The sequence below is a fragment of the Maniola hyperantus genome, chromosome 17 (genome assembly GCF_902806685.2).
Source record: "Maniola hyperantus chromosome 17, iAphHyp1.2, whole genome shotgun sequence".
Lineage (NCBI taxonomy): Eukaryota > Metazoa > Arthropoda > Insecta > Lepidoptera > Nymphalidae > Maniola > Maniola hyperantus.
Window position 1 is genome coordinate 867793 of NC_048552.1, and position 26243 is coordinate 894035.

General features: G+C 40.3%; 1 protein-coding gene across 8 annotated transcripts; it reads left to right on the forward strand.

The window, feature by feature from the left end:
• The first annotated feature begins 319 nt into the window (after positions 1–319).
• On the forward strand, positions 320–26243 carry Zn72D (Zinc-finger protein 72D). Of its 8 annotated transcripts, none has more exons than XM_034977427.2 (20): positions 320–480; positions 670–809; positions 2497–2690; positions 3989–4118; positions 7019–7109; positions 8120–8243; positions 8888–9143; positions 12091–12380; positions 13505–13624; positions 14578–14652; positions 15226–15417; positions 15915–16000; positions 16126–16378; positions 17462–17585; positions 19318–19412; positions 21781–21876; positions 22350–22502; positions 22803–22898; positions 23378–23486; positions 24196–26243. In XM_034977427.2, the coding sequence occupies exons 1-20, from the start codon at positions 428–430 to the stop codon at positions 24255–24257; spliced, it is 2739 nt and encodes a 912-aa protein (XP_034833318.1). In that variant the 5' UTR covers positions 320–427; the 3' UTR covers positions 24258–26243. The 8 variants fall into 8 exon arrangements, with proteins under 8 accessions (XP_034833318.1, XP_034833320.1, XP_034833319.1 ...); XM_034977429.2 differs by having other exon boundaries at positions 19321–19412; XM_034977428.2 differs by having other exon boundaries at positions 15229–15417.

Consider the following 26243-nt stretch of genomic DNA (forward strand, 5'->3'; position numbering starts at 1 on the left):
ATTTTTTGGGATCAAAAGTAGCCTATGTCCTTCCCCAGGATGCAAGCTATCTCTGTACCTACCAAATTTCATCAAAATCGGTTAAACGGCCGTGAAAAGCTAGCAGACAGACACTTTCACATTTATAATATTAGTATGGATCATGTTTAATGCGAATCTAAAGTTATCTTCATGGACCACATAATATTACCATTCTATACATCTCTGTTATTAAACCAATGTTACCCGTCTCTACTAAAACGTGTACGATAGTATGTATTATCCTTAAATTGATATCCGTTTCCGGTTAATTGTCATTTTTCATTTCGACATTTGTCTATGCATTTTAGCCGCCATATTTTTTTCTATCAAAGACAAAACGCCGGTCTTTTATTTCTCGTTTTCCGCCCAGAAGTGTGTGTATAGTTTCTACGCGGAAAATTGGTAAATGATGGCAGCAAATAATTATTTTGGGTTTACCCATGGAGGAACCCAATACGGGTGAGTGTTATACCATAATTACTTTGTCAAATATAGCTTTGGAAGTTTCCGAATCAAACATGATCTGATACGCAGCCTTGTGCTCGCATTTCTAGGTAATCAAAATGGCGTCTTGTCTGTATTGATCGTGAAAATTTCGCTGAGAAAGCGGCGTAATCGGGTGTGTGACGGTGTTTATTGTGTTTGTAGTGCCGCCACGGCTAGTGCAGCTTACGGCGGCCAGACGGGGTACGCCGTGGCGCCGGCCGCGACCGCCGCGACGTACGGGACCCAGCGTGCCGCGGCGACAGGTTACGATACTGCGTACCAAGCCGCGGCCGCCACGCAAGGTAATTTCCGCGGCACTGCTGTATTCAGTTTAATAATTGATGATATTATGACATTGCTCCTTAAAACAACACAAACAAACAACACTTCAGTGTCGCATACTTTATCGCCAAATCATGAACTATGACTCACAGGAAGAAATCAATACTTGCCCTCTTACGAAACACAGTTTTTCATCCTTTTATACGACTTGTGTAGAAGAAATTGATTTGAACATGTAAACAAAAGAAAAACAGTTTTAAAATAACAATGTCATTGAACTTCTATGGTTAGGTACTTATAGATGTCAATGTAGTTTTATTTACACCAAATATAATATTTCTACCATAACATTACCTTACGTTGATTTTATCTGATTACAAATTGATAGATGGCACTAATTACATGCCATTGCATCATATATTTTACAATGGAACTTTAGATTTAATAAGCTTCTGCATATTTTGTTATATTATTGGGCCTATAAACAATGATGTTTGATAGAGATAGAGATACAGAGATAGTTGACATTGAGTACCTAGCTTAAAGCTACGTAAATTAAATATGTATACGACTACTATTAGAACCAGTGATCCAAGTAACAATTTTCTCTTAAAGATTTTAGCACAATGTCACAAAGAAAGCATAATTCTCCCTTTGCCACACTGATTTAAGTGCCATTTTCCATAAATACCAACCAACTAACTTTTGCATTTCATTACTTAATAGAATAGTTATTAACAACATGACAAACACATTTCCGTTTTCTTAAAAAGTTTAAAATGTGACTAGGATCACTATGGTTCCACAATTGCCATAAGCCAGCCATTGCTATGATTCGATTTGATTTATTTTCATAGAATCGACAATCTACCTCAGTTTTTGATTACATTGAAACTGCCTAGCTATGAATCACAAAAATGTTATGTAACTTTGAAAATTGATAAATCAGGAGTCTTAAGGCTGAAAGGCTGATGGGCTACCTTCATTCGAAACTTTCAAAACCGGTGGTGTTAAAATGCCAGTTATAGTTGACCAGCTTATGCCCGTGACTTTGTCTGCATGAACTCACTTTCAAACCCCTATTTTACCCCCTCAGGTGTTGAATTTTCAAAAATCCTTAGCAGATGTCATAATAGCTATCTGCATGCCAACTTTCAACCCAATCCATCCAGTAGTTTGAGCTGTGCATTATAGATCAGTCAGTCGGCTTTTCCTTTTATATATGTATAAAGATTTAATGTTATTTATATGCTATGTTTACTGGTTATCTATAATTCAATTTATTGTTAAGAGCCAGCGCGTGCCAAACTGATAAAAGTTGAAATTTTCTCTGCATGATTAGAAATCACGTCATGTATTGCCTAAAGTCTATGAATGCATGATGTGACTTCTAAATTCTAATACTATTCCAAAGAAGATATAAAAAAAATTGACTTTTACACTTTGATGTAAGCCTTTTTACACCTTTGGTGGCTTTGGGAGATAACAAGTAGTAAACTTGTCATCTCCCAAAGCCACCATGATCCAAACAAACGTTTCTCCCAGTGTTGGGGACAATATGCAGAAAAAATAACGAAGGTCTGGCACGCGCTGGCTAACTAAAGTGCATATACCACCCGTTGACGAAGTGCCGCTCGTCTGTAAGTTGTAACTAAGCTGACGAAGTGAACGTTAGGTAACGTTGGTTGTGTTGTTTGGTAACGTCAGCCCTGGTTGTGTCTCCAGCGGCGCACGCGCACGCGCACGCGGCCGCCGCCGCCGCGTCGGCGTACGACGCCAGCAAGAGCGCGTACTACCAGCAAGCCGCCGCCGCGTACCCCACGGCCGCGCCGCCGCAGCCGCAGCCGGCCTACGACACCACGGCCAAGCCGGCCTATTCCACGCCCGCTACTTACGCGCAGGTACTTTCTATATATTTTTTTTACACTAATCCATACTAATATTATAAATGCGAAAGTGTGTCTGTTTGTCTGTCTGCTAGCTTTTCACGGCCCATCTGTTCAAGCGATTTTGATGAAATTTAGTACAGAGATAGCTTGCATCTCGGGGAAGGACATAGGCTACTCTTTATCTCGGAAAATCAAAGAGTTACCACGGGATTTTTAAAAACCTAAATCCACGCGGGCGAAGCCGCGGGAATCACCTAGTAATATTATAAAGAGGAAAGATTTGTATTTTTGTATGTTTGTAATGAGTAAACCCAAAAACTACCAGACTGATGACGTCTTTCAAAAATTCTTTCACCATTAGAAAAATACATTATCTTCGAGTGACATAAGGTTATATATTTTTTTTATTAGAGATCCATACGAAAATTGTAATGAGCTACCTGTGCGAAGCCGGGGCGGGTCGCTAGTTTTTATATTTTAATCCTCTGGTGTAATGTTAGAGACTTTTCTTTCTCTAGGTACTTTCTATTGTACTTTTACTATCTTGTTAATTTATGCTTTGAAACTTTTTTGCTTGAAAGCTTGTTTGAAAACAACTCAGTAGAATTTGCTTAATGATCCGGTGATAATTTTGACTTAATCATACATGCCACAAGTTGGTATATCCATACTAATATAATTGTAAACTCTGTCTGTGTGTCTGTCTGCTAGCCCATCTGCGATTTTGACGACATCTACAACCCTGTGACGAAAGTAGCTTACCTTTTGTACTGGAAAATGAAAGGTTCATCTAATCAGTACAGTCTAGTCTTATGACTGACGTAACTGCCTTTTTATTTTAGTGCATTATTATCCCAAAACTTTACTCCCCTCCCCATCCCCCCACCATTATCTTGTACAACAAAAAAAGAAAAGTCTTGACAGACTGACTGGTCAGCACACAAAACCCTTGGACCTAGAAAGTTGAAATTTTGCACAGTAGTTCCATAATGTACACAAGGTACGATCTTTCGAAACTCCCTCGGGAGCGAAATGGTGGGCGGTCACTAGTGTGATAATAATAATCATTAAACCTAAGATTTGAAATTCCATTCTTTACTATCCTAAGAAACTTCTCTATTATTACATATGTAATTAATGGAAAGAGGTCACAACCCTCAGCAATGAGGAATGTGATGCGGGGAGAGTTGTGAAGGTTGAACAATATTAGAAATGAAGTGTTAAGGTTATGTTGTAAGATGGTGATGGTTTTGACGTGTAGTTGTGCAATAGTATTAATGTATGGGTGGTGGTGCGGTATAACTAAGCAGTATGGGCAGGGCGGCGCGCGCGGAGGCGGTGGCGCCAAAGCGACCTACGGCTCCGTGTACACCGCCACCACGGCCGCCGCGTCCTACCCCTCGCAGCCCTACACCGCGCCCGCGGCGCAGCCCGCCAAGCGTGAGTACCTACTCTATACCCACCCTGCACCCACACTATACCCTTCACCCTACACTTACACCCATCCCTATAGTACACCCTACACCCACCCTGCACCTACGCTATACCCTTCACCCCGCACTTAGACACATCCCTGTAGTACACCCTACACCGCGCCCGCCAAGCATGAGTACACGCTACACCTAACCTGCACCTACACTCTACACTCTACACTCTACACTCTGCAACTACACGCATCCTTATACTATCCCTAAACTGCACCCACACCTTAACAATACGCTACCCCACGGCCCCACGTCTGCTCACACCCTGCAGCCTTGCACCCCAGCACCTTACATCCAGAAGTCTAAGAGATGAAACAGAATAGCTATTTGGCCCGACTGAATATTCAGTCATCACCAGGTTAAGATGTCAAGCCAGATTGATAATGAGGATTTATCTGGTATCCACCAGATATAGAGAGATAATGGCACCGATTCTAAGCACAACCTAATTTTAGAGTATTCGCACCCTCTTCTTACTATTGAAATATGAAAAGGACAGAAGCAGTTTGACATTACTAAATTTAATTTTTAGATGGTAAAACCCGTGATTTTAGCACGCACTCGCGAACCTACTGTTTAAATTTGTATTGTGCACTAAAATTTAGAGTCTTTAAATGTGAAAGTCATGTTCCGTTCCTTTTTTAGCATTAGTAAAAAGAAAAGGATGCAGATACTCTAAATTTAGTTTAGAGAGAGACTAGAGAATCGGGGCCATAATCAGACCACATAGGCTTGGTACCCAGTAGTTTCTGGATATTTGTTTCATCTCTAATTACTATTACAATACAGTCAAAACAATTTATAACATTGTATTGGTTATAATGTCCAAAATGCAAGTCCCAGCTATTTGTAATATAATGACTTATCATCCGTTATTACAACTACTGCCTTTTTGACCTAATAATCATGGTCTCTTCTATGTTGTTATAACATATTTCGACTGTATATACAAGTGCTAACAGGTATCATGGTCAAGCGTGCGCCTATCATAAATTTAAAAAAATGGGTGGCCACGCCCATTTTCGAAAATAATTGAATATTGCTAATTCAACTGCCTGTTAGTACATATTTGGATTTTAGTAGTAATAAACAATACTTTTCACTTGTGGAATGTGCTATACACGCTGCATCTAGGTAGCATCGGCCAAGAAAATGCTTGAAAACTTCCCAAAAACTCCTGAATGGGTCAGAAAAATCTCTGAAGTCTAAAAAATGATGCAGTCATACTGCTCACACCAGTAAAGCCCGAAATAGACTTTCTGTAACGTGTATTACTCGTAAAGAAATCCGCTTTAAAATTTCATCCAGCTGAGGCTCCAAAAAATTGAGATTTTTTCAATCACATTCTTGGTCTATTTTTTATTTCGTGTGAGGTTTTACATATTACCAACGTTGATAGAATTCAAGCATCGAAATCTAGAAATACCGGAATAATTCATAGTCAAGAATCAAGATAGGGGCTTCAGAGGATAATTCAGACGACATGTGTCATACACAACCTTAGTGCATTGCATAAAGGTTGAATGTGACACATGTTGTTTGAATCGTCCTCTAAAGAAGCCCCTGTCTTGACTATGATTTCCAGTGATAAAGTTGGCTCGCAATAGCCCTAGATTTACATTCAGTATCATCGACTTTTGGAGTGCTGGCTATAGATGTATGGATTATACAAACTAGTTAAGTCCCTGTTAATTTTAAAGTACATTGACGCTAAAGTATTTAGATGCTCGAAAATCAACATTTTGGTGAGGTGTTAAATATCATAATAACATTGTTGTACTTTTTGTGTTTCCATATTCCGACAATGTTGATAGATTTTGAGTCATTCAATCATTCAGTACGATAAAGACTTTTTTCACAAAGTTTTCGTTTGGAGCGTTGTTTGTAAGATGTTTGGAGTTTTAAAACAATGTGATTTAGGTCTGTTTTACTTTAATAGTAATTATACTCGAAATCGATTAACGTTGTCGAGACATCAAATATATCGATAATGTTATAGGTACATAACATTCTCGATATTATTTTAATTTGCCATCATTCAACAAAAACTTAACAATATGATATTCTATGTAATGTATAATCAATATCAGTTTTATCTTAGTATATTGTCATGAAGTGTAGTTTTCATTGTAATATGTTTACGTTTATATTTCTATAGAAATTATCGTCGCATAAGTTGTAAGACCACGTAAGCAACTTTACATGGGAGCGAAAAGACTTTAGTTTGAGGATTCAATTGTTTGATGGATACAGTGTTATTTGCACCCGACTACGACAAAGTCAAAAGGAAGGGCTATGATTTTGACAATATATGTGTTTATGCATGTTTGTATCTATGTATGTTCCACTGTAGCGGCTAAACTACTAGGCTGATTTTGATAAATAGATCAGGGGTCCCCAGGATGACCCCTGTATAGACCTCCACAGAGCGATACTATCGCCGAAGATAGCGAACTCGTTGCAATTCCCTCGTCCCTCGAGATGACGCCTTATGTGGTGTTCCAACTTAAACGACGTTATAATAATATTATAATGGTACTGATTCTGAGAAAAACTAAATTTTAGAGCATTTGCATCCTCTTCTTACTCATATAAAATGAAATGGGCAGACATAGTTTCAAAGCCGTCTTTAAATGTAAAATTCATGTTCCGTCCTTTTTTAGCAATATTAAAAAGAAGAGAATGCAGATACTCTAAATTTAGTTTAGCGAAAAACAACAGAATCAGCGCCAGTGTTGAGATATACGCGATTTCGCCATTATATTAAAGTATCTTTCTATCGTAAAGTTGTATATCAGTCATATAGTTGATTGAGTGAGAGTTAAAGAGTGAAGGCGATCTCGCGATTTGTTGTAGAGACGGCTAACAGGGGCAACTCTGCTTATGATACAGCTCTCTACAACGCAGCAACCATGTATGTGGCGCAGCAGAAAACTGGCGGTGGCGGGTGAGTACTATCCATACTAATATTATAAATGCGCAAGTGTGTTCTGTCTGTCTGTTAGCTTTTCACGCCCAACAGTTTAACCTATTTCGATGAAACCTGGGGCCCGCTACTCTTTATCCCGGAAAACCAGAAAGTTACCACAGGGTTCTTTAAGGTCCATCCATTTAAACGATTTATATTATGTGGTAGAGAGGGAGCTTGCTTGCGTTCCGGAAATTGACATAGGCCCCGGACATTTTATCCCGGAAAATCAGAGTTCTTAGGGGTTTTTAAAAGACTTGAATCCATGCGGACCAAGTCGCGGGCTTCATCTAGATTCTAGTCTAGATTAAACACATGTACAAATTCAATTAAATTATGGCCATCAAGCTGCAAATTGATTAAAAAGAATTGTTTAGAAATGTCCAATCTAATATTATTATTATTTATTTATTATTTAATTAGAACGGCCATAAAGCCAATTACACTAATTAAACTACGAGTACAAACTAACATAAACATGCTTATAAAAATTGTCAAAATTATAAATTTTAAAAAGCAAAATTATAAACTTTCACAAAAGTGCAAGATCTGACCCATGAGGTCAGCCCATTTGTCAGCAAATATGTCACAGCGAGGGGACTCCTTCAGCAGTGCGTTGAGCGCAGCCAAAGTGCGCGGTATGGGTGATCTGGAGCGCGCTACCGTGCGACTAAACGGACTTACGAAAAATTTGGAGCGGTGGCGGAAATAGCTGTAATTAGAGGGTGCATAAACGCAGCAGAGCTTGTTGTGTAGTTCAGAGCAGTCGATCACACCCCTAAGAATCTTGCAAATTGTACCAATTTGGTCGCAGTCTCTTCGGGTTTTGAGCGAGTGGAAACCCAAGTGCCCTTGGAGAAATTTTGTGGGATACATAAATGGGTAATACCCATGCAATTTTTTATATAAATACCTTAGAAAGGCTTTTAGTATGTTAAGCTGAAAGAGAATTAGCGATATTGCCTTTGTTTAAAGTTTTTGTCGTACAGTGGGTGGAAGAACTACAACAAGAGCGGTGTAGGCGCGGTGCAGGCGCGGCGACCGAAGCCGCAACCGAAGGCGCAGCAGCTGCACTACTGCGACGTGTGCCGCATATCGTGTGCCGGCCCGCAGGTATGTTTCCCCACACACATCATATCCAAAAGACAAACTTGTCTTCGCACTTGCACAGACTCGACGATGACTCCACTCTGAATCACAGTAAAGCATGGAAATGTGCCTTACAATGAAATATTCAATTTCTTTTTTTATTAAATTCCATTATAGTTATCGCTTGACTGCAATCCCGCCTGGTGGTGATGATGCAGTCTAAGATGAAAACGGGCAAACTTAGAAGAGATATGGCAGTTTAATTAACTTACTTTTACTTTGCGTAATAATTATCACCACTATATGTTACAAATCTAACACCATAACAGACCATCAATAAGAGTAATTTATTACCTATTTTGAATAAATCATTTGACTTTGACTTTGACTATATCGGTTTCTATACGGAACGCCAAATCGCTAAGCGGCGCGCGGCTTTGCCCGTTGGGTGGTAAGTCTAGCCACGGTCGTAATCTCCCCACTAGTGACTAAGAGACAATTTAGAAATATATTTAATTATAAATTCCCAAAAAGTCCGCGGCCAGAAATAAAACCTGGAACTTGCCAGGAAGGTCCTCATATTATTTAATTGTCAAAAATATTCAAATGAAAAAAGTAGACCACGCGTTGTACACTTGACTAAGTTATACATTTTAATGTTGATACAGACATACAAAGAGCACTTGGAAGGTCAGAAGCACAAGAAGAAGGAAGCGGCTGTGAAGGTCGCCGCCGCGGGTGGGGGGTCCGGTGCGAGGGCCTGTGGGGCCTCCGCGTTACGCTGCGAGCTGTGTGACGTCACATGCACCGGCGCGGACGCATATGCGGCGCACGTGCGTGGCATCAAGCACCAGAAGGTGGTCAAGCTGCACACCATGCTGGGCAAGCCCATCCCCTCCACTGAGCCCACCAAGTTGACTCCGGGTAAGTCAATACACGTGCAAACAGACACACACACAACACATAACACATACAGCACAAAAGCAACCTACATCTATACCACTTCTGCAGTGTACACACACAATGTGGTAAACACATGTTTTACACATTTATTCCCATACACTAATATAGATTATTGTTTATTATTACACTTATATATTGTGTTAAAACAATCTAAGAAAAATCATATTGCTTTTTTTTTTTTTTTTTTTTAAATAGAAAATTATGAAGTTGTTCAATATTTAAATATTAATGCATGTTCTGTGCTCGGCATGTATAGGTAGGTTTTTAAAAATAATTTATAGACTAGTGCTTGTCTGCAATCAGACCTGGTGGCAAGTGATGATGCAGCCTAAGATGCAATGCGCTTGCCTGGAAGATACCTATTCACTCTTGACTTAAAGGTACCTGAGGAAAACTGAGGTGTCGTTATTTGTCATGTATATACTTTACATCTCTGCCTTGCTTTATATTTACAAAACCACAATGACACTAAAATACTTTTTTTTACACACCATTTACAGTAATATTTTCAGCCTATATGGACTTATTTTTTCAGAATAACTGAATTTATACAGTAATATTTATTTGAGTGAACAGTTTACAGAATATGTGATGTAGAAATAAAAAAAATGCATTTGGTAAATGTGTTGTTCTGTAGTTAAGTTGATATGAAACTATGATGGCAACTGTATTTTCTATTCGTATTTTGATGTATCTACTATGTGTCTTTTACATTACTATTTCCTCTCACATATTAATATGTTCTCCATAACTTATATTATGTCTTCATCATTGGATTTTTTGAAATCAACATTTCCTTTTTTCTGGAGTATAATATGTTTTATCCTTTATGATGAATAAAATGTGTTCTTAAACACTAGCGCCTGAAATTATTAATAACAATAATAATCAACCTGCCTATAATATTATGTCGATAATTTACTTATCAACATTGTTATCTGTCAAAAATCGTATAGTCTTGCCAAATAACAAAGTAGCAACTTATTGACAGATAGATTGGATTATATTAATTTCGGCTGTTATTGAACACTTTTTGATCTCTTGCCTAATAACAATCAAGCATTTCTAGTTTAAATTTTCCCAATGGTCACAGTTTTGTAGGTGCAGTTAGATATATAGTTATAGTTTGACATATTATATCGAACCTACTCCTAAATCCTACAAAATTACGACCATTATCGTAGAATACTTATGCAATAACACCACACCTTGAAATATAACCGTCAAAAGTGGATATGAAAGCATCAAATCATTTCGCTTTATCCCGGTTAAACCAGCTTTCACTTCTCTGTGTCAATACTAAACTTCTTGTCGGGAATAAAACGTAGAAAATGATTACAAGGTATCTTTTTGGAAGAAAAAAAAGGAGGATATGGAGAACATATTTATGCAGTTGCTGTAATGATTGTGCTGGGCCCTCCGTACGCCACAATATCATATCTGTATTATATCACATCGCGGCCGGCTTTTTGTTCATAAGTCAAATTTTCTCCTTCGATACTTGCTAGCACTCGGTACAGATATGGAGTGTGTTGCGTGGGCCTTTTATACTGTTGAACGTTGTATTTGTGTATAGAAAGGAAACTGCAATAGTTCAGTATAGTTTCTTTATTATTTGTTATTGGCTCCAAAAAAAGTCTTCTAGTAATAAAACTTCTGTTTACATGAAATCACCTCATATTACACTTACTTCAATTATTTATTTATGACTGAAATGCTGTTTAGCCATGCCTCTAAAATAAAAGATATTGAATAGGGGTTATACTGTTGTTTACAAATGCATGACGTCAGAGCACAGATAATCTATCGGCCAAACATGGCCGACAGTGTTTTCACCTGTCTAAGAAAAATATTTTTTTAAATTAAAGTTTTACGGTTTTTAGGGCGCAAAAAAATATAGTGTTAATTTTTTTGATATAATAGGACAAATATTAACCATTTAAGACCAACTTAAAAAAATTGTCAAGTAGCCTATTACACATAAGAATAATACTACAGGTAAAAATATTAAATGTTTTATATCAAAGAAAAGTACGACTTTATTAAACGTGATTTTGTTTTAATAAATACACACTGAATTCTTTAAAAGATAATAAGATTACCAGAAAAAAAATCGAGAGAAATCCGCCATTTTTTAAGTCACAATAATTTTTATTGCTTCATAAAGTGTAGAAAAGGCCCAACAGAACCCCCACATAAAGCATGATCAGCGGCGTGCACCCCTTGCGGGAAAAATATTGCTGAATATCATGGGATGTCAATATTTTCAATCAAATCTGTTAGACTGAGGCTACGTCATGATGCATTTCCGCTGCGTTGCGGCGGCGCACCGCTGTGGATGTGTGTGTGTGTGTGTGGCTGTGTTGGGTGCCAAATTGCACCGCACCGCCCCTCCCCGCCTCTCTCTGGCCCCAAGTCCTTTGCGCGTGCGGTGCGGCACCGCCAACGCAACGCATCGCGTGGCTTCACTCTTACTTTTCGTGACAGTTGTTTATCGGTCCCGTCTTGTCATTTCCATATCAAACGAAACGTGACAGCTGTACTTGTACAACTTTTGTGAAGTGCTTGTAATGTAACAAGCTTGGAATCGAGCCTTACATCGGTGAGTAGTTGAATACGTCAAGCCAAGCATTATATTGTGCACTATTGACAAAGTTGCGAACGTTGCTGGAGAGTAGCACCACCATTGTAATGTAATGCTCAGAAACGAATTCTTAATTGTTACATTACGTGAGAATGCTCCTGGTCAAACGCACTTTAATGTCCCATAGATACTAATTAACCCATGAGATCATGTAACATTTTGTTTCGTCTGAAATTGAAATCGATGAGTATGCACGCCGCTGATTCAGTATGATAAACTGGTACTATGAGGTGAGAGAAAATTTGGACTTTTCCCGTCCGCTAGCCAAAAAGACGGTCGCGGGCGCGCCCAAGGTGTCGTTCGTGGCGTCGGGCGGGCTCAGCACGGTGGGCTCAAGCGACGCGCGGCCCGCAGACGCCGCGGCCGAGCGCGAGGAGGAGGCGGACGAGCCCGAGGTGCAGCCCGTGGGGCAGGACTACATCGAGGAGATCCGCGGCGACGACGGCAAGGCGCTGAGCTTCAACTGCAAGCTGTGCGACTGCAAGTTCAACGACCCCAACGCCAAGGAGATGCACATGAAGGGCCGCCGCCACCGTCTGCAGTACAAGAAGAAGGTGAGTGTGTTGCGTCAAATTATATGAAGTACCACAGACTAAGGATATGAACTACACACTATAGGTAAACCGCTGTAAGCTTTGACCCTTCTGATCGTCTGCGGGACGCGGGGCGGGAGCGCGCTCGCCGCTACTGCAGTAAACTGATTGGTTCATCATTTACCACGAGATCAAAGGCGTCGGACTAGGGTCTGCTTTGGGGTTTCTCGTTTGGCAGCACAAGACACCACGGTGTTGCGCACGGTGGCGCTGCCATGGTGTTCCTGGCTTCGAAGCCTGTGCACGCCACTGTGTGCTACAGTACGCGGCAGAAAATATTGTACATCGACCTTTAAAAAGAGATAGCGGTTTTGTAATGATAATAATATTATGTATTTTATTTATTTTGCTTACATATGGTACACGTATATTATTTACATCCTCCGACATTTAAGACCTCTGTCTTTAAAATTAGGTAATCACATATCCTGCCAAGCATGGCGTGCGAAATTAATTGAACCCAGCCTCTCATTTCACCTTAAAATATTATTATGTCATCATGTAAAAATTATTAATTATTCAAATATCTGTGAATTATTTAAAATTTGTCTAAAAGATGAAAGGATGTAGATTGTAGAGCGTTGTCTCTCTCGTTGCGACCGACAAAACGTCATGTAGGTATGAGTGACGGAGGCAACGCTCTACAAAGCCGAAATCTCATTCTAAAAGTCGATGTACAATATTTTTTGCCGGCTACATCACAACACTATCCCACTTGTCAGGAAGGAAACAAACACAGAGTATAGATCATCCAGTGATTACTTAGTAAAAGGTTTGAGGCTCTCGTCGAGCCTGGTGGCCCCCGGCCTCCAAGAGTTCCGAGGGTCAGATGATTACAGCTTCCAATGAGGATGATCTATACACTTCAATATCTGCGCGACACGAAAACAATCTTTAGAACAAGTTTTATGTGCACTCCTTTACTATATTGCCTTCTCTACACCGCTGATAATAACAATAATATATTGTATAGTCCGTAAAAAATCTTTTCTCACGCGTCATTTTAAGATATTGAAATACGTTTTACGGTACTAAGTAGCATGCTGTAAGATGAAGTGAAATGAATCAATGCTTCACGTTCCTAGGTGCAACCGGATCTGGAAGTGAAGGTGAAGCCTTCGATGCACCAGCGCAAACTGGCTGAGGCCAAGGCCCAGCGGATGTTGGTACGGGACGAGCTTTGGGCACGCCGTCGCATGCATGAGGTAGGATTATGTGCTGAAACATCAATTAATTAAAAAAATAGTGACTATGATAATGTATAAATACTTACCTACTAGAAATAAAAATAAACTTCTTATGCCTGCCTGATTCTAGGATAAGTAAAATTTTACCCTTCCCGTTGTCATCTTTCGGGTCCGGAACCCTTCATTTCTTAAATTTTGCAACCCCTACTTCCCGCTTTCCCTGCAAATTAAAATAAAGTAACGGTGACTGAAGCTGAACCAATCAGGCGACTTAATGCTATTCTACCTTCCTTTTTCCTTTGCTACCTAGTTAAGTACGAAAGCAACCTTACTTTCTTGCTAGTTAATGCTACTATATATTCCTACTTCGAACTTCCTGTTTCAGCTAGGTGGAATATGCCCTTTAGCCTAGAACAGGGCATTACAGTAATTCATTTAATTGAATTGTGTATGTTTAAGTAATAACCTCTTAGAAAACGTATTTAGATGTTTCAATAAGTTCAAATTTCTTATTTCCTCGCCCGTATATATGGTGCCTTAGTGTTTAGTGTATTTTAAGAGGTTCCGTACATCAAAAGAAAAAATATCCCCTATATCACTTTGTTCTGTCTGTTGTGTCTGTCAAGAAACCCTATAGGGTACTTCCCGTTAACCTAGAGAAGATGAAATTTGGCAGATAGGTAGGTCTTGTAGCACAATTAGTAAAGGAATAAATCCCAAAAAGGTAAATTTGTGGTTACAGTACAAAAAAAAAGTGTTTATGAACAATCAATTAGTATTTTCAATATTTCAAAGTAAGATATGCCAAGTGGGGTATCATAATATGAAAGGGCTTTACCTGTACATTCTAAAACAGATTTTTATTTATTTTTACGCATAATAGTTTTTGATTTACCGTGCGAAATGTGTGCGCGAGTGTGACTCGCACTTGGCCGGTGTGCGTTGTGTACAATGTGGGTGACGTTTGTCAGGCGGGCGAGGACGACGAGCGCGCGTACTGGGAGGGCGCCGACTGGTGGCGCGGCCCGCATCACCACCACCATCACGTGAGTTAGCTCGCTCAACACTATACACGGTGTAACCAGAAAGCTACCAAAAACTAACACAGGTGATAGTACTGATGATTACTGATATGATACCACAAGAAACCGCGAAAAAAATATTTAAAAAATTATCTTGTACAATATATTGCAAACAAAACACCCAACTGACGCTACAGGTCAAGTAAGTACAAGGCCACTCAGACTCAATGCCGCGTCGTAGGAAGGACATTGACCCGAGTTTTGCACGCTATACATTGCGGGTTGGAAAAATACTAAATCACTAAAACTACAAAATGAGGCAAACGGTTATTGGTATTGGATTGTGTTTAGGTGGTATAACAACGCTAAGTTTTTGCTAGCGTTCTGGTTACAACCTGTATAGACTGACACTGAAGATAGAACCTTTGATACCCTTTTGCTTTCAAATATTAAGCTCACAACAAATAGCCAAACTTAGATAGATACACTTTATTGCATAAAAAACATGAAATAACTAAGACAACCCAAAGAAACTAAAAACAATTGTATCCAAAGGCTTTTTTCAAATTTTTGATTATTTCTGGTATCCTTACTCAGCAGGGCATGGGCATGGGCTACGGGCCGGTGGGGCGTCGGCCGGAGACCTCGGACGATCGGCACGTGCTCGCCAAGCACGCGGACATCTACCCGCCGGAACAGCAGCTGCAAGAGATCCAGCGCGCCGTGTCGCACACCGAGAAGGCTCTCAAGTCATTGTCAGATGCGTTGGCCGATACCACGCGTCCCAAGGTAACTACCACTGTCTTTTGTCCCCACTCCCTCCCGAACAGTGAGCGGCTGGCAGCTGGCTGTCCGTTGACTGACTGATCGGTCGCTTACTCAGGGTAAACGGTTAGTATTATATCAGTGTACCGTTAGGGGCGATGCACGCACAACAGATGGAAACGTTTAAGTCGAATCAGCCGCTTACTGAATGAGTTGGAAACCGAAACGCCGCAAACTGCGTACATTACGCGCTGTATGGAGATAATTTAACAATTATATGGGGCAAACTGGTAGAAGGCTACAGTCGCTAACTGTTCGCCAAATGGGAACACATCAAGCGGCCTTATCTAGCTTAAGTTATCTATGCTCGTTTACTCCAGTAACATGGTCTTCATACTTAGTTGCTTTTACAAGGAATGTATGGCATAATTAGAAAAGAAAGACCTTTGAGGATGAGTTCAACTAAGCCTTTATGAAAATTGTAGAATTTAATAATGCTGAAATTATTTGTTTATTTTCAGGGCCAGCCTGCCAAAGCGGCCGTCAAAACTGAAGACAAAAAAGATGACAAGCCAGAGGGAAAAGAAGATGGTCGGGATAACCAATTGTATGTATTCATCTCCTATTCCTAACTTCCAAATAAAATGCTCAAATCTCTTGAAAATTTTCGTCACAATACGAAAGTTTCATTCAAGACTTCAATGGTCACTAGAAACCTGTTTTTGTCCTCAGATTCTCATTTGTCGGCGAGGGCGAAGCCCCACAAGGCGAAGGCACTACTACTACGAGTGGCTCCGCTGCATCAATCACTGGCCCCGGCGTGCGTGCGCTCAAGGGCGTGATGCGTGTTGGACTGCTGGCCAAGGGGCTACTGTTGCGTGGGGACCGCGACGTTCGGCTAGTGGTGTTGTGCCACGACCGCCCAACGGTGACACTGCTCAAACGCGTCGCCGCCGACTTGCCGCACCATCTCAACAAAGTCAAGGTGAGTGCAACTACCTCCTTCATGTGTCTGCACTCTTGGTGCGTCAAACTTCTAGTCTAGGCAGCTGCCACTGTCTCCATACTGATTATGTGCTCCTAGTAACAAGTCAGCAGTAGAAGTGGTGACATCAGAAATGTCTGAAAGTAAGGCATATAGTTCCACTGGCCTTGCGAGGTCCGTGCGGTCAAGGGATGCGTGTATTGGCCAAGGGGCTATACCACCTCCTCCACGTGTCTGCACTCCTGGTACCGTCAATGTAGTAATCACGAGAAACTTCTAGTGGTGCCAGCATTTAAAGTATTTAAACTAATAGAGAGAAAATACCGTGTATTTTTTGGCGCAGAAAATGGCGGCGCTAGTTCTATAAGTATAGTATCAGCTAATCAGCTGTCATAACAAAAGATTAGGTTGTTTATTTACAAGAAAAACAAGTACTTACGCTGGCACAGCAAATGGCGGATTTTGCCGAAACCCTGTTTTTATAGTTATGTTGAAATGTAGTGTTGTCTCTTACACACTTATGAAAAGTTCGATAAGCTTGAGCTAGTTTCCGATCCGCTATTTTGTATAGGACATTAAGGCAACTCTTTATATCCCTATGTGCCAGCACCTTCATACAGGTAGTGTGCTCCTAGTAACAAGTCATCAGTGACGAGCAAGAGTTCTCGTGGTGGCGTCAAGTACCTTGCTATAACCAGCAGTCACACACCACACTTGCCACACAACCTCACCAAAGTTCAAAGTGTTTCTATCACTATGCTATGTCTGCATTGCTGGGAACGACTAACTACAAAGGGTCCTGAAGAGCAAAATGTGGGATTTGTGCCACCAACAACATCTCCTTACTTCATCTGCGCGCCTAAATAAGTGTAGACAAGGGTAAAATCTATAAAGCGCACTCTGACTTTGCTTAGACTTAAGACAGAGTTAAAACGAGACAAATCTATATCTCTCACATAAACCTGTCTCGTTTTAACTCAATCTTAAGTCTGAGCAGTCAAAGTACGCTCTATAGATCTCAGCCTTATTCACTGTTATTTATAGGGATTTATCAGATCTCCAACAGTAGATTTTTTATTGTAGGGTCCCAATGATGAGTCGAAATACAAGGTGGAGTTGCAGCCGGCGGAAGGCGCCGTGCAGGTTTCCGACGGGACGGTCAACGTCCTCGTCAGCCTGACGTCCGCCGTCATGCGCGAGCCCGCAGGTGAGACCCCCAGGGGACCCCCCACCTGACCCCTTCCCCGAGCGATGTTCGACTATACCCAATTTCATACAACCACATATTATTACTGTTATAATGTTACGACGTCACGCGCGGTTTTGTCTAGATGACGCGATGACACTACTAACTGACGCGGATTCGCTATTTCGATCTAGGGATTTATATATTAGGCATTTCTATCTAGATTATTGGCCCATAGAGTTGTCAATGATTCTGATTCTGAAGATGTACAGTTGATTCCCTGGTCTTATATTTAGCTATCGGTTAGTATGAATGTTGGATTTGTGTTATTTTTAAGACATTTAAATTCTTCCCTTTTTCTGTATGTGTACTATTAAGATAACTGTTTGAGTTTGTACTTTAAGTTTTCAGTAGCGATACCGCTCCAGTTTCCAGTGTGAAACAGTGTTCATTTAAATAAAACTGCGCAAGTCGTACGACGGAATGGGTCGTCGAAATCCTCCCGTCCCACGACCGCTCTCAGAAACTCTCAGAACAAACTATCTATTGTAATAAATTTAATTTATATTTGTATATCTTTGTATATATCTCTAATGCTGCCTGTTTTTCTCACCAGAAAAGATAATTTGTTCAAAGTTACCGCCCGGCGCTACCTGGCACCGGGCACCTGTGTTGAATGCTTATTTTTAGGTGTGAGTAGGATAAGCAAAGCGGCGAGAAGAAAAGGATTTTTGATCATCCGGCGTATATCACGTGCGATCGCACTCCGCACTGGTATATTGTCTACTGAAACGGAGCAAACATTACCCAACCCAATCTTTACTATATGTGACTTATGCTTGTGTAACTTTACCTAAGTCCCAGAACTAGGAGTATAAATTATAATTATTATGAATATCGATATTGCAATCTGTTAGTTCTCGTATGCGTTTGGTGAGGATGGACGTGCGCTTTACCCTTATGCGATGTCGATAGATGAGTGTCGAAACAATACAACGCTAAAATATTAGTAGGTATTACCAATTTTTATCGAGTTTATTCACCGAACCGCCTTAAAATTTAAAAAAAAATGCGTACGTTGAATTAAAAAAAATGCGCGTAGATACCATTTAAAAAATTATTGGGCAAACGGTTTTTATCAATTCATGAATTAAGTAAAGTAAAAAATAGAGCTTTTAATCTACTTAGTACCTTGTCGATTAAAGATGGCAGCCTCAAAATAGCTGATCATATGAAGATCACTTCCGTAAGAAAAAACAATCAGCCCCCCGATTGTGTAAGAAAAACGTATTCATCGTTATCGTAATCGTCAACAAATTCTGCCCTTTGATTGGTTGATTTGCTGTTTACATTTTTTCACAGCCAGTCAAATGGCAGAATTTGTTGACGATTACGATGATGATGAAAACGTTATTCTTACACAATTAGAGGGCTGATTTACTCTCAAGCTATCTCAAGTCGCGCCTAAAGAAGTTTTACAAGACTATTTAGGTACATTTTACTTTGTCTTAATGTTGTTTCAATTCTTGGAAACTGTGAACGTTGTCGAGATGTAGTACTAGGTGAGATTGCAGTCAAGGGCTAACTTGTAATGGAGTAAAAAAACTGATCTCGGAGCTAGAGTGCGTACGTCCATCGCGCGCAACGCGGGTCGTGCCCGCAGGCGCGCGCGTAGGTCCCCCCCCCCCCCCATGTTTGCCCCGTTTTCGTCGATGTGTTGATGGTCAAACACCCTTTGTATTGTTGTCGCTAGAAGGCGGCGACATAAAGCGAGACGACAAGGACGTGCTACCGCGGCAGAAGTGTTTGGACGCGTTGGCCGCCCTTCGGCACGCCAAGTGGTTCCAGGTACATTCGCCCACATTACGCAACGTGTGCGCACTCCCCTCCCCCCCCGCCCCCCGAGAATCTGTACCTTCGATTTTGTGCCTTTTCAATCCAAATTTTTGTTCATTCTTGTAACTTTCTCAAAGAATCGCCGCCGCTTCGATCAGAGTTCCTGCATCAACACTGGTTAAACTACTTTATTTTTTTAATTTAATTCAATATCAAAGCACATGCGTGTGAGTGTTGATCGCGACATCGAATGTCGGCTTGAATTCTAGTAAAACTTTGCATTACAAAAAAAAAAGAATAAACAAAACTGACTTCCTACTTTGCTTGCCTCCACGTGTACTTGTCGAGCACTGAGAGCTGAGACGCAACTGACCCGATGTTTCTGCCACAGTGGGAGTGCGCACGTATTTTTTAGTCACATGTTTATTTTTGTTTTACCATTTAAAGTAGCGTTTCTTTTAGTGTAACGATAAAAGGATAATTGCCATACAGAGTTTCCGCTCCCTTGAACATGTGGCTACGAGTGCTAGTCGTAGGAACGGAGCTGCGTTTCCTCGGGCGCGGCCTCTGGGAGAGGCTTCTTTGGCGTAGCTGCAATATACGGGGAGATCACATGAATTGACCTTAAGATTAGAAAAACCTAAATTCAAGACTTAGAGCATATTGCAACAGGTCGGGCAGGGATAGCTAAAGTGTGGACAATATAGAATAATCCATTTCTAAATCCTCTATATATTAGCCATCTTCTAGGCAAGCTCGCTCCAACCTAGCCCTCTTAATTGCTCTGTTTCTCAGGCATGGTTGTTGTGGCAAACCTATCTCACAATAAAAAAAAATGCATAATATTTAGTTGCAATATAACTGGTTAACTTTATTTTACAAAAATAGTCAAAAAATAGTCATTCATTAGGCACATCCGACAAAGGACACTGAAATTCACTATAGACTTTGTCTGTGAACTAATGGTTTATTTTATGTTGAATTTCACAAGTATATCGCTTGTGTGACCTGTCGTAATATAAAAAAGAATTACACTAATATTCTTAGAATGTGAGTTATTAAAAATCCCCCGTAGCTACGCCGTAGGATAAGGAAGGGAAACGCAGTAGATCCTAATAAAGTGGCTTTTAAACGGGCTATAGAATCGCATGTAAATCTTGGGCTATACCAAACATTTTATTTATGGAGCGCTAGAGGTGGAAACTTTATGGCTATGGTAAAAGATGTAAAAAAATTAAAAAATAAAGAAACTAGCCCATTTAGGAGCGCTTTGACTTGCGTGGCGGTTCACGTCGGTGTCCCCGTCACTATTCTGTTACTGTACTGCCGTCCGACCACTACGACCCAGCTAACCTAAAACCCAGTTAACCTAAAGCCCAAAAAAAGTACGCTTCGAAATATGATTGTGACAAATAACAATGTTTAGTCCCCTAAAAGATGAGACTAAGTGAAGTCAATAAAATAATATTTATAAAATTATGATAAAATCGTCTTTTACAGTTACTTCTGCAATAATTTCTTTGAAAGGGTAGCCTTTTGTCGCGACTTCAGACGTGTCGATTTAGATCTTGTAAATGTCTCGTTGAAATTCTTCAAAAACTTTAGTTGGGAGTCAGATGTTATAAAGAAAACTTTGCAAAATAATAGTTTCTAGATCCATTTTTTTTAATATAAATTGAGGACCTGGCGATTAGCGAGCTAAACCTGTGTAATTAAACTTCTGACCAAAATACTTATTTTTCTTTAATCCGGATATTCTTAGCCCACAACACGAGTCTGAACTCATTTCCAAGCAAAACGGTGTAAAAATGCACTAAAATTAAGTCCAAAGATCATCATGTCCATACAAAATGGCTTTAAACTGTGCTAAAATTAAGTCCAAAGTTCATCATCTCCATACAAAATAGCCTAAAACTGTGCTAATTGAGTCCAAAATTGATGATTTTGATCAAAACGGCATAATAGTTAAGTTTTAACAGATTTCATTCAATTTTTTGCTCTTGTAAAATTTTATTTTTTGCGCAATTTCACTGTTTGCTCGCCAGCTCCTTCATCTGCTTCCGTAAATTTATTATTTTTTATTCTTTTTCTTTCTTTCTTTAAATTATAAATTAATTCAATTCAACAACTTAATTGTTATCCAGAAATAATTCTTATGTCAGTGTGATCATTCCGAGAACTTTTAACGTATTAGGTAAAGGTTAAAAGGTCCAGAAAGAATGATAAATAAAAATGTTTGTCCTGAAAAATTGCGTCATGAATTCCTCATGATGTTGGAGTACGGTTGCTGGGTGTTAGGGGTCGGCCGGCAGCGCAGGGGTCTGGTTGGGCTGCGCCTGAGACAGTAGGGGGCAGTCAGTAACAGGGGTTGTGTGCGCAGGCTAGGGCGGCGAGCCTGCAGTCGTGCGTCATCATCATCCGCATCATGCGCGACCTGTGTCGCCGGATCCCCAACTGGACGCCGCTCAACCCATACGTGAGTGGAATATGTACCTTATTTTAATTTTTAGGGTGTTGTTAAGAAAAAAACGAGTGTAATATTTCGTCGCTGCACATGCAGAATTCGATATGTGATTTTTTAGAATTTTCATTTTTGATTCCATTTTGTTCAGTTTTAAAAGCGCGTGTGTATGAAAATCCCCGTTTCTTAGCATGTGTAGTAAAAAAAAATATTTAGTAGGTTGTCTCATGAAAACTTGTAATTTCCACAAAGCGGAATTTGCACATTCGATGACGGTGTTCATGGATGTATGTGAGTTTATTTATTCTACCATAATTTCTAAATGCCTGAATAGATTTAGATGTCTAGGGAATCCGTCAGAAACCTTACATCATCCCGAATGACACTGGCTATAAATTTTTTGAGAGTTCCTCCATAAAAAGCTACAGCTTTTCAAGGTTTTAACAATTAGCATAGATCAAATCAAATAAATGGTTCCCCACATACAGGCAATGGAGTTGTTGGTCTCTGGAGTGATGCAGTCGGCGGGAGGCGCGCTGTCGCCCGGGGAGGCGCTGCGCCGCGTCATGGAGGCCCTGGCCGGCGGCCTCATACTGGAGCACGGGCCCGGCCTGAGGGACCCGTGCGAGAAGGAGCTTGTTGTGAGTATATCTATATTGCGGGACACGTCGAGGTGGCAATCGGGGAGGTAACGCCCCGCACACCCGCGCTAACCCGGTGCGGGTGACGTGCGGGTGTGCGAGGCGACCCCCCGTCTCATACCCCGGTTGCCATCTCAATCTGCCGCATACCATACTAGCAAAGACATGCCGCCAAGCGATTTAGCGTACCGGTACGATCCCGTGTAGAAACCGTTCAGGGGTACGAGTTACATGAAACTGCCACACACCCCTTCTTATGTAGGTTACTGTATTATAAGAACCTTGTTGTATTATGTTCAGGACGCGTTGGGCAACATGCCGGCACAGAAGCGCGAGGACCTGACCGCGTCCGCGCAACAGTTCCTGAGACAAATCGCCTTCAGACAAATACACAAGGTATGGAAACTGACCTACAAGTTGTTGATTGTATTCACTTATATGTATATATGTTTGACGAAACGGTGAAGGAAAATATCGTGAGGAAACCTGCATGCCCGAGAGTTCTCCACACACTGTCTACCAATCCGCACATGGCCAGCGGCGTAGACTATGGCCAAAACCCCTCTCACTTTGACAGGGGACCCGTGCTTTGTAGTGAGCCGGCGAATGGGTTGATCATGATGATGATTTTACTTTTGCCTCATTTTGTAGTTTTAGTGATTTATTTTTTAATCAATTCAATTTATTTTTTCAAAGTTCAAGTCTTTCAAAGCCTTTTTTTGCAAATGTATAAAACGACATCTCACTGAAGAACTTTGGGGAGTAAAATACAAATGAATAAGCAGTATGAGTTTTTTCTGGACATGGATAAAAATTGTTCAGTTAAAATGCCTTGGAGACGTATAGGGGAGTTATGGAGTTGGTGATGTTGGCAGGTGTTGGACATGGAGCCGCTGCCGAAGGTGAAGCACGCGGCGGGCGGCTGGAAGTTCCCGCGCAAGCGCAGGCGCTCCAACACCGACAACGACGCGGACACGCCCAACGGTAACGACTCTACACACACACACACACACACACACACACACACACACTCAGTCTCACTCACACACGCACACTCACTCACACTCACTCACTCACTCTCTCTCGCACACACGCACACACACACACACACACACACACACACACACTCAGTCTCACTCACACACGCACACTCACTCACTCTCTCACACACACACACACACGCACAATCACTCACTCTCTCTCTCACACATACACACGCTATCCTTTTGTGTTACAGTTCTTGCAATTTTTGAAGGCGAGTGAACTGTACTTGTCGTTACGTCGTATACACGGACATTGGGTATGTATGCGTGCGTGTCGGACCAAACGCACGCATTTACTTTACCTTCCTTATACCGATACGACTTAAACACAAGCCTGAGCCACTCGCCCTCGTGAAATGCAAGAACTGTACAATTCCTACAGTACTAAAGCTTGCTCCGTTCCTTATTTATCAATAGTTCATGCCCACGACTACGTCCGCGTGCACTTCACAAATTTCTAAGCCCTATTACCCCCTTAGGAGTTGAATTGTCAAAAGTCCTTTCTTAGCGGATGTCTACGTCATAATAGCTATATCTGCATGCCAAATTTCAGCCCGATCCGTGCAGCAGTTAGTTCGACAGTCACCTTTTTTCCTTTTGTATATATTGATAAATAAAAAAATGAAATAAAGAAAAACATTATTTTCCAGGTGACGGCAAGGTGGTCAAGACGGAAGAAAAGACCGACGTGTCTGAGAACGCAAAGAAGTAACGCGTTCACGCCACCGACAGACCGCGGCGTTCCTGACGCGAACACTAAACCAAGCTGAAATTTGATAGCGAATATAATGATTATATTATTTTCCAAAAAAATATTTTCTAAGATATACACGATTGTATAATGAAAGAGTTGGCGAATAGAATTGGACTAGCTTTTTATTTATTTATATTTTTAGTTTGTCTAGCGATTTAGCGTTCCGGTACGATGCCGTGTAGAAATCGATAAGGGGTGTTAGTTTAAACAAAATTACCACACTTCCAAATTAGGCCGTTTCTAGACTAGCGTTTGACTGCAATCAGACCTGTTGGCAAGTGACGACGCAGCCTAAGATGGAGCGCGCTTGCCTAAAAGATGCATATTCACTCTTTACTTGAAGATACCTATATTAAAGATGGAGAGGAAAACTGATGCTAACCATTTTGATTCACCAACCAATCACAAACGAAACTGTTTCCTAAACGAATTTCGAATAATTTTTTATATGGATTTCAATGTTTTGTAAAACATGTTTGTGATTGGTTGGTGACTCAAAATGGTTAACGCCCACTGAGATTTTTGTCTCTATCATTTGTATGGGATTACGTAACAGAGTATCGATCCAGACAGTACAAAAAATGTGAGTCCGGTTCTATTCGCCAGTTCCTCGTATTAAATCAAGTTTTAAGTGAGACGATGCAAACATGCACTCTACACAATATACTAGCTCTGGAGAAATGGTGCGAAACTGTCATGAGCTGCTTGACTGTAAGTTGTGAACCCCGTGCCAATAAAGAATTGAAAACGGCGTAAATCAGTCTATCCTACTCGCACACATACAGGTGGTGTAATATGTAAGTGAGATCGAATGATTAACGCCGCTCTTTTCGATTCGCTTATTGGGTAGCGTCAAATAACTTGTATCAATCAAGAAGCTAATCTAAAATGGCGGCGTTGCTCTCTCCCACTCGCACACTATATAAAAATATAGTGTGTAAGTGAGAGGGGATGATTGACGCCTCCATTTTCAATTTCTTTCTATGGCGAAAGTTCGCAAAGAAGAATTTCTGTGTGTAGCAAATTTTTCTATGTTCAGAGAAGTTTCTGGAAAAAATATATTATCAAGTTACATACAACTTTTATCAAGTAGTTCAAAATTTGTCACGACTTCTCCAAATAGTTGTTACGAGGCACGCGACGCAATGTGCGTGAAATATATTTTGTGTACCGCATTTTGTCACACCAAGTTGTATAAATATTATTTTGGTGGCATTGATCGATCTGTCCAAAACTACCTACATTATAATATTATTATTAAATAAAAACTAATTTTAGTCCAAGAGTTAAGAGGTAGTAGTATTTTAAAATTAGATAGTATAGGATACGAACTATATTATTGTAGTCTCTCATTTAAGGGCGAAGGTTTGACAGGGATAGACAATTGTCTGAGGCGCTATGTACGCTCGATGAAAAGGACACAGATGGATATAGATAAGTCATTTTTGTTTATGTTTTTAGGTCACAGTATTTTTGACTTTGAATATTAGTTCCTCTGATGGCGAAAGAAGTCCTCACGGCTTCCGCTGCAAAATGTTTTTTTTAAACTTACATTTGACTTTATTTCTTAGATATAAAGCTATGTGTGCACCAAATGAAATATTTTAATGGTTCATATTAAACGCATAGTATTTTATATATTATATACTATGTAACCTTCATTTTGTCTGTCTAATTCAGCTAAATAAACTTGTGAAAGTGGTCAATTTTCCTTTAACTCAGCATTATCTTTAGTTTAATAATTTCATGTTAATTCAAAATTAACAGTTGTGTGATGTTTCTATATTAGATTTTTTAGGTTTCAAATTTGTTATAAGAATCTTAAGATAGCTGAAAATATATAACACTACTTTTGTCCTTTTTTCCAAATTAAGGAAAATTACTTTTTGTATTTATGAGTACTTTTGAATATTAATATCAATAAATAATGAATACAAAATGTTA

Coding starts and splice junctions, on each gene's coding strand:
- Zn72D (XM_034977427.2), top strand. CDS start 428: ATGATGGCAGCAAATAATTATTTTGGGTTTACCCATGGAGGAACCCAA. Junction 810..2,496: donor AGCCGCGGCCGCCACGCAAG/GTAATTTCCGCG, acceptor TGGTAACGTCAG/CCCTGGTTGTGTCTCCAGCG. Junction 16,379..17,461: donor ACCATCTCAACAAAGTCAAG/GTGAGTGCAACT, acceptor TTTTTATTGTAG/GGTCCCAATGATGAGTCGAA.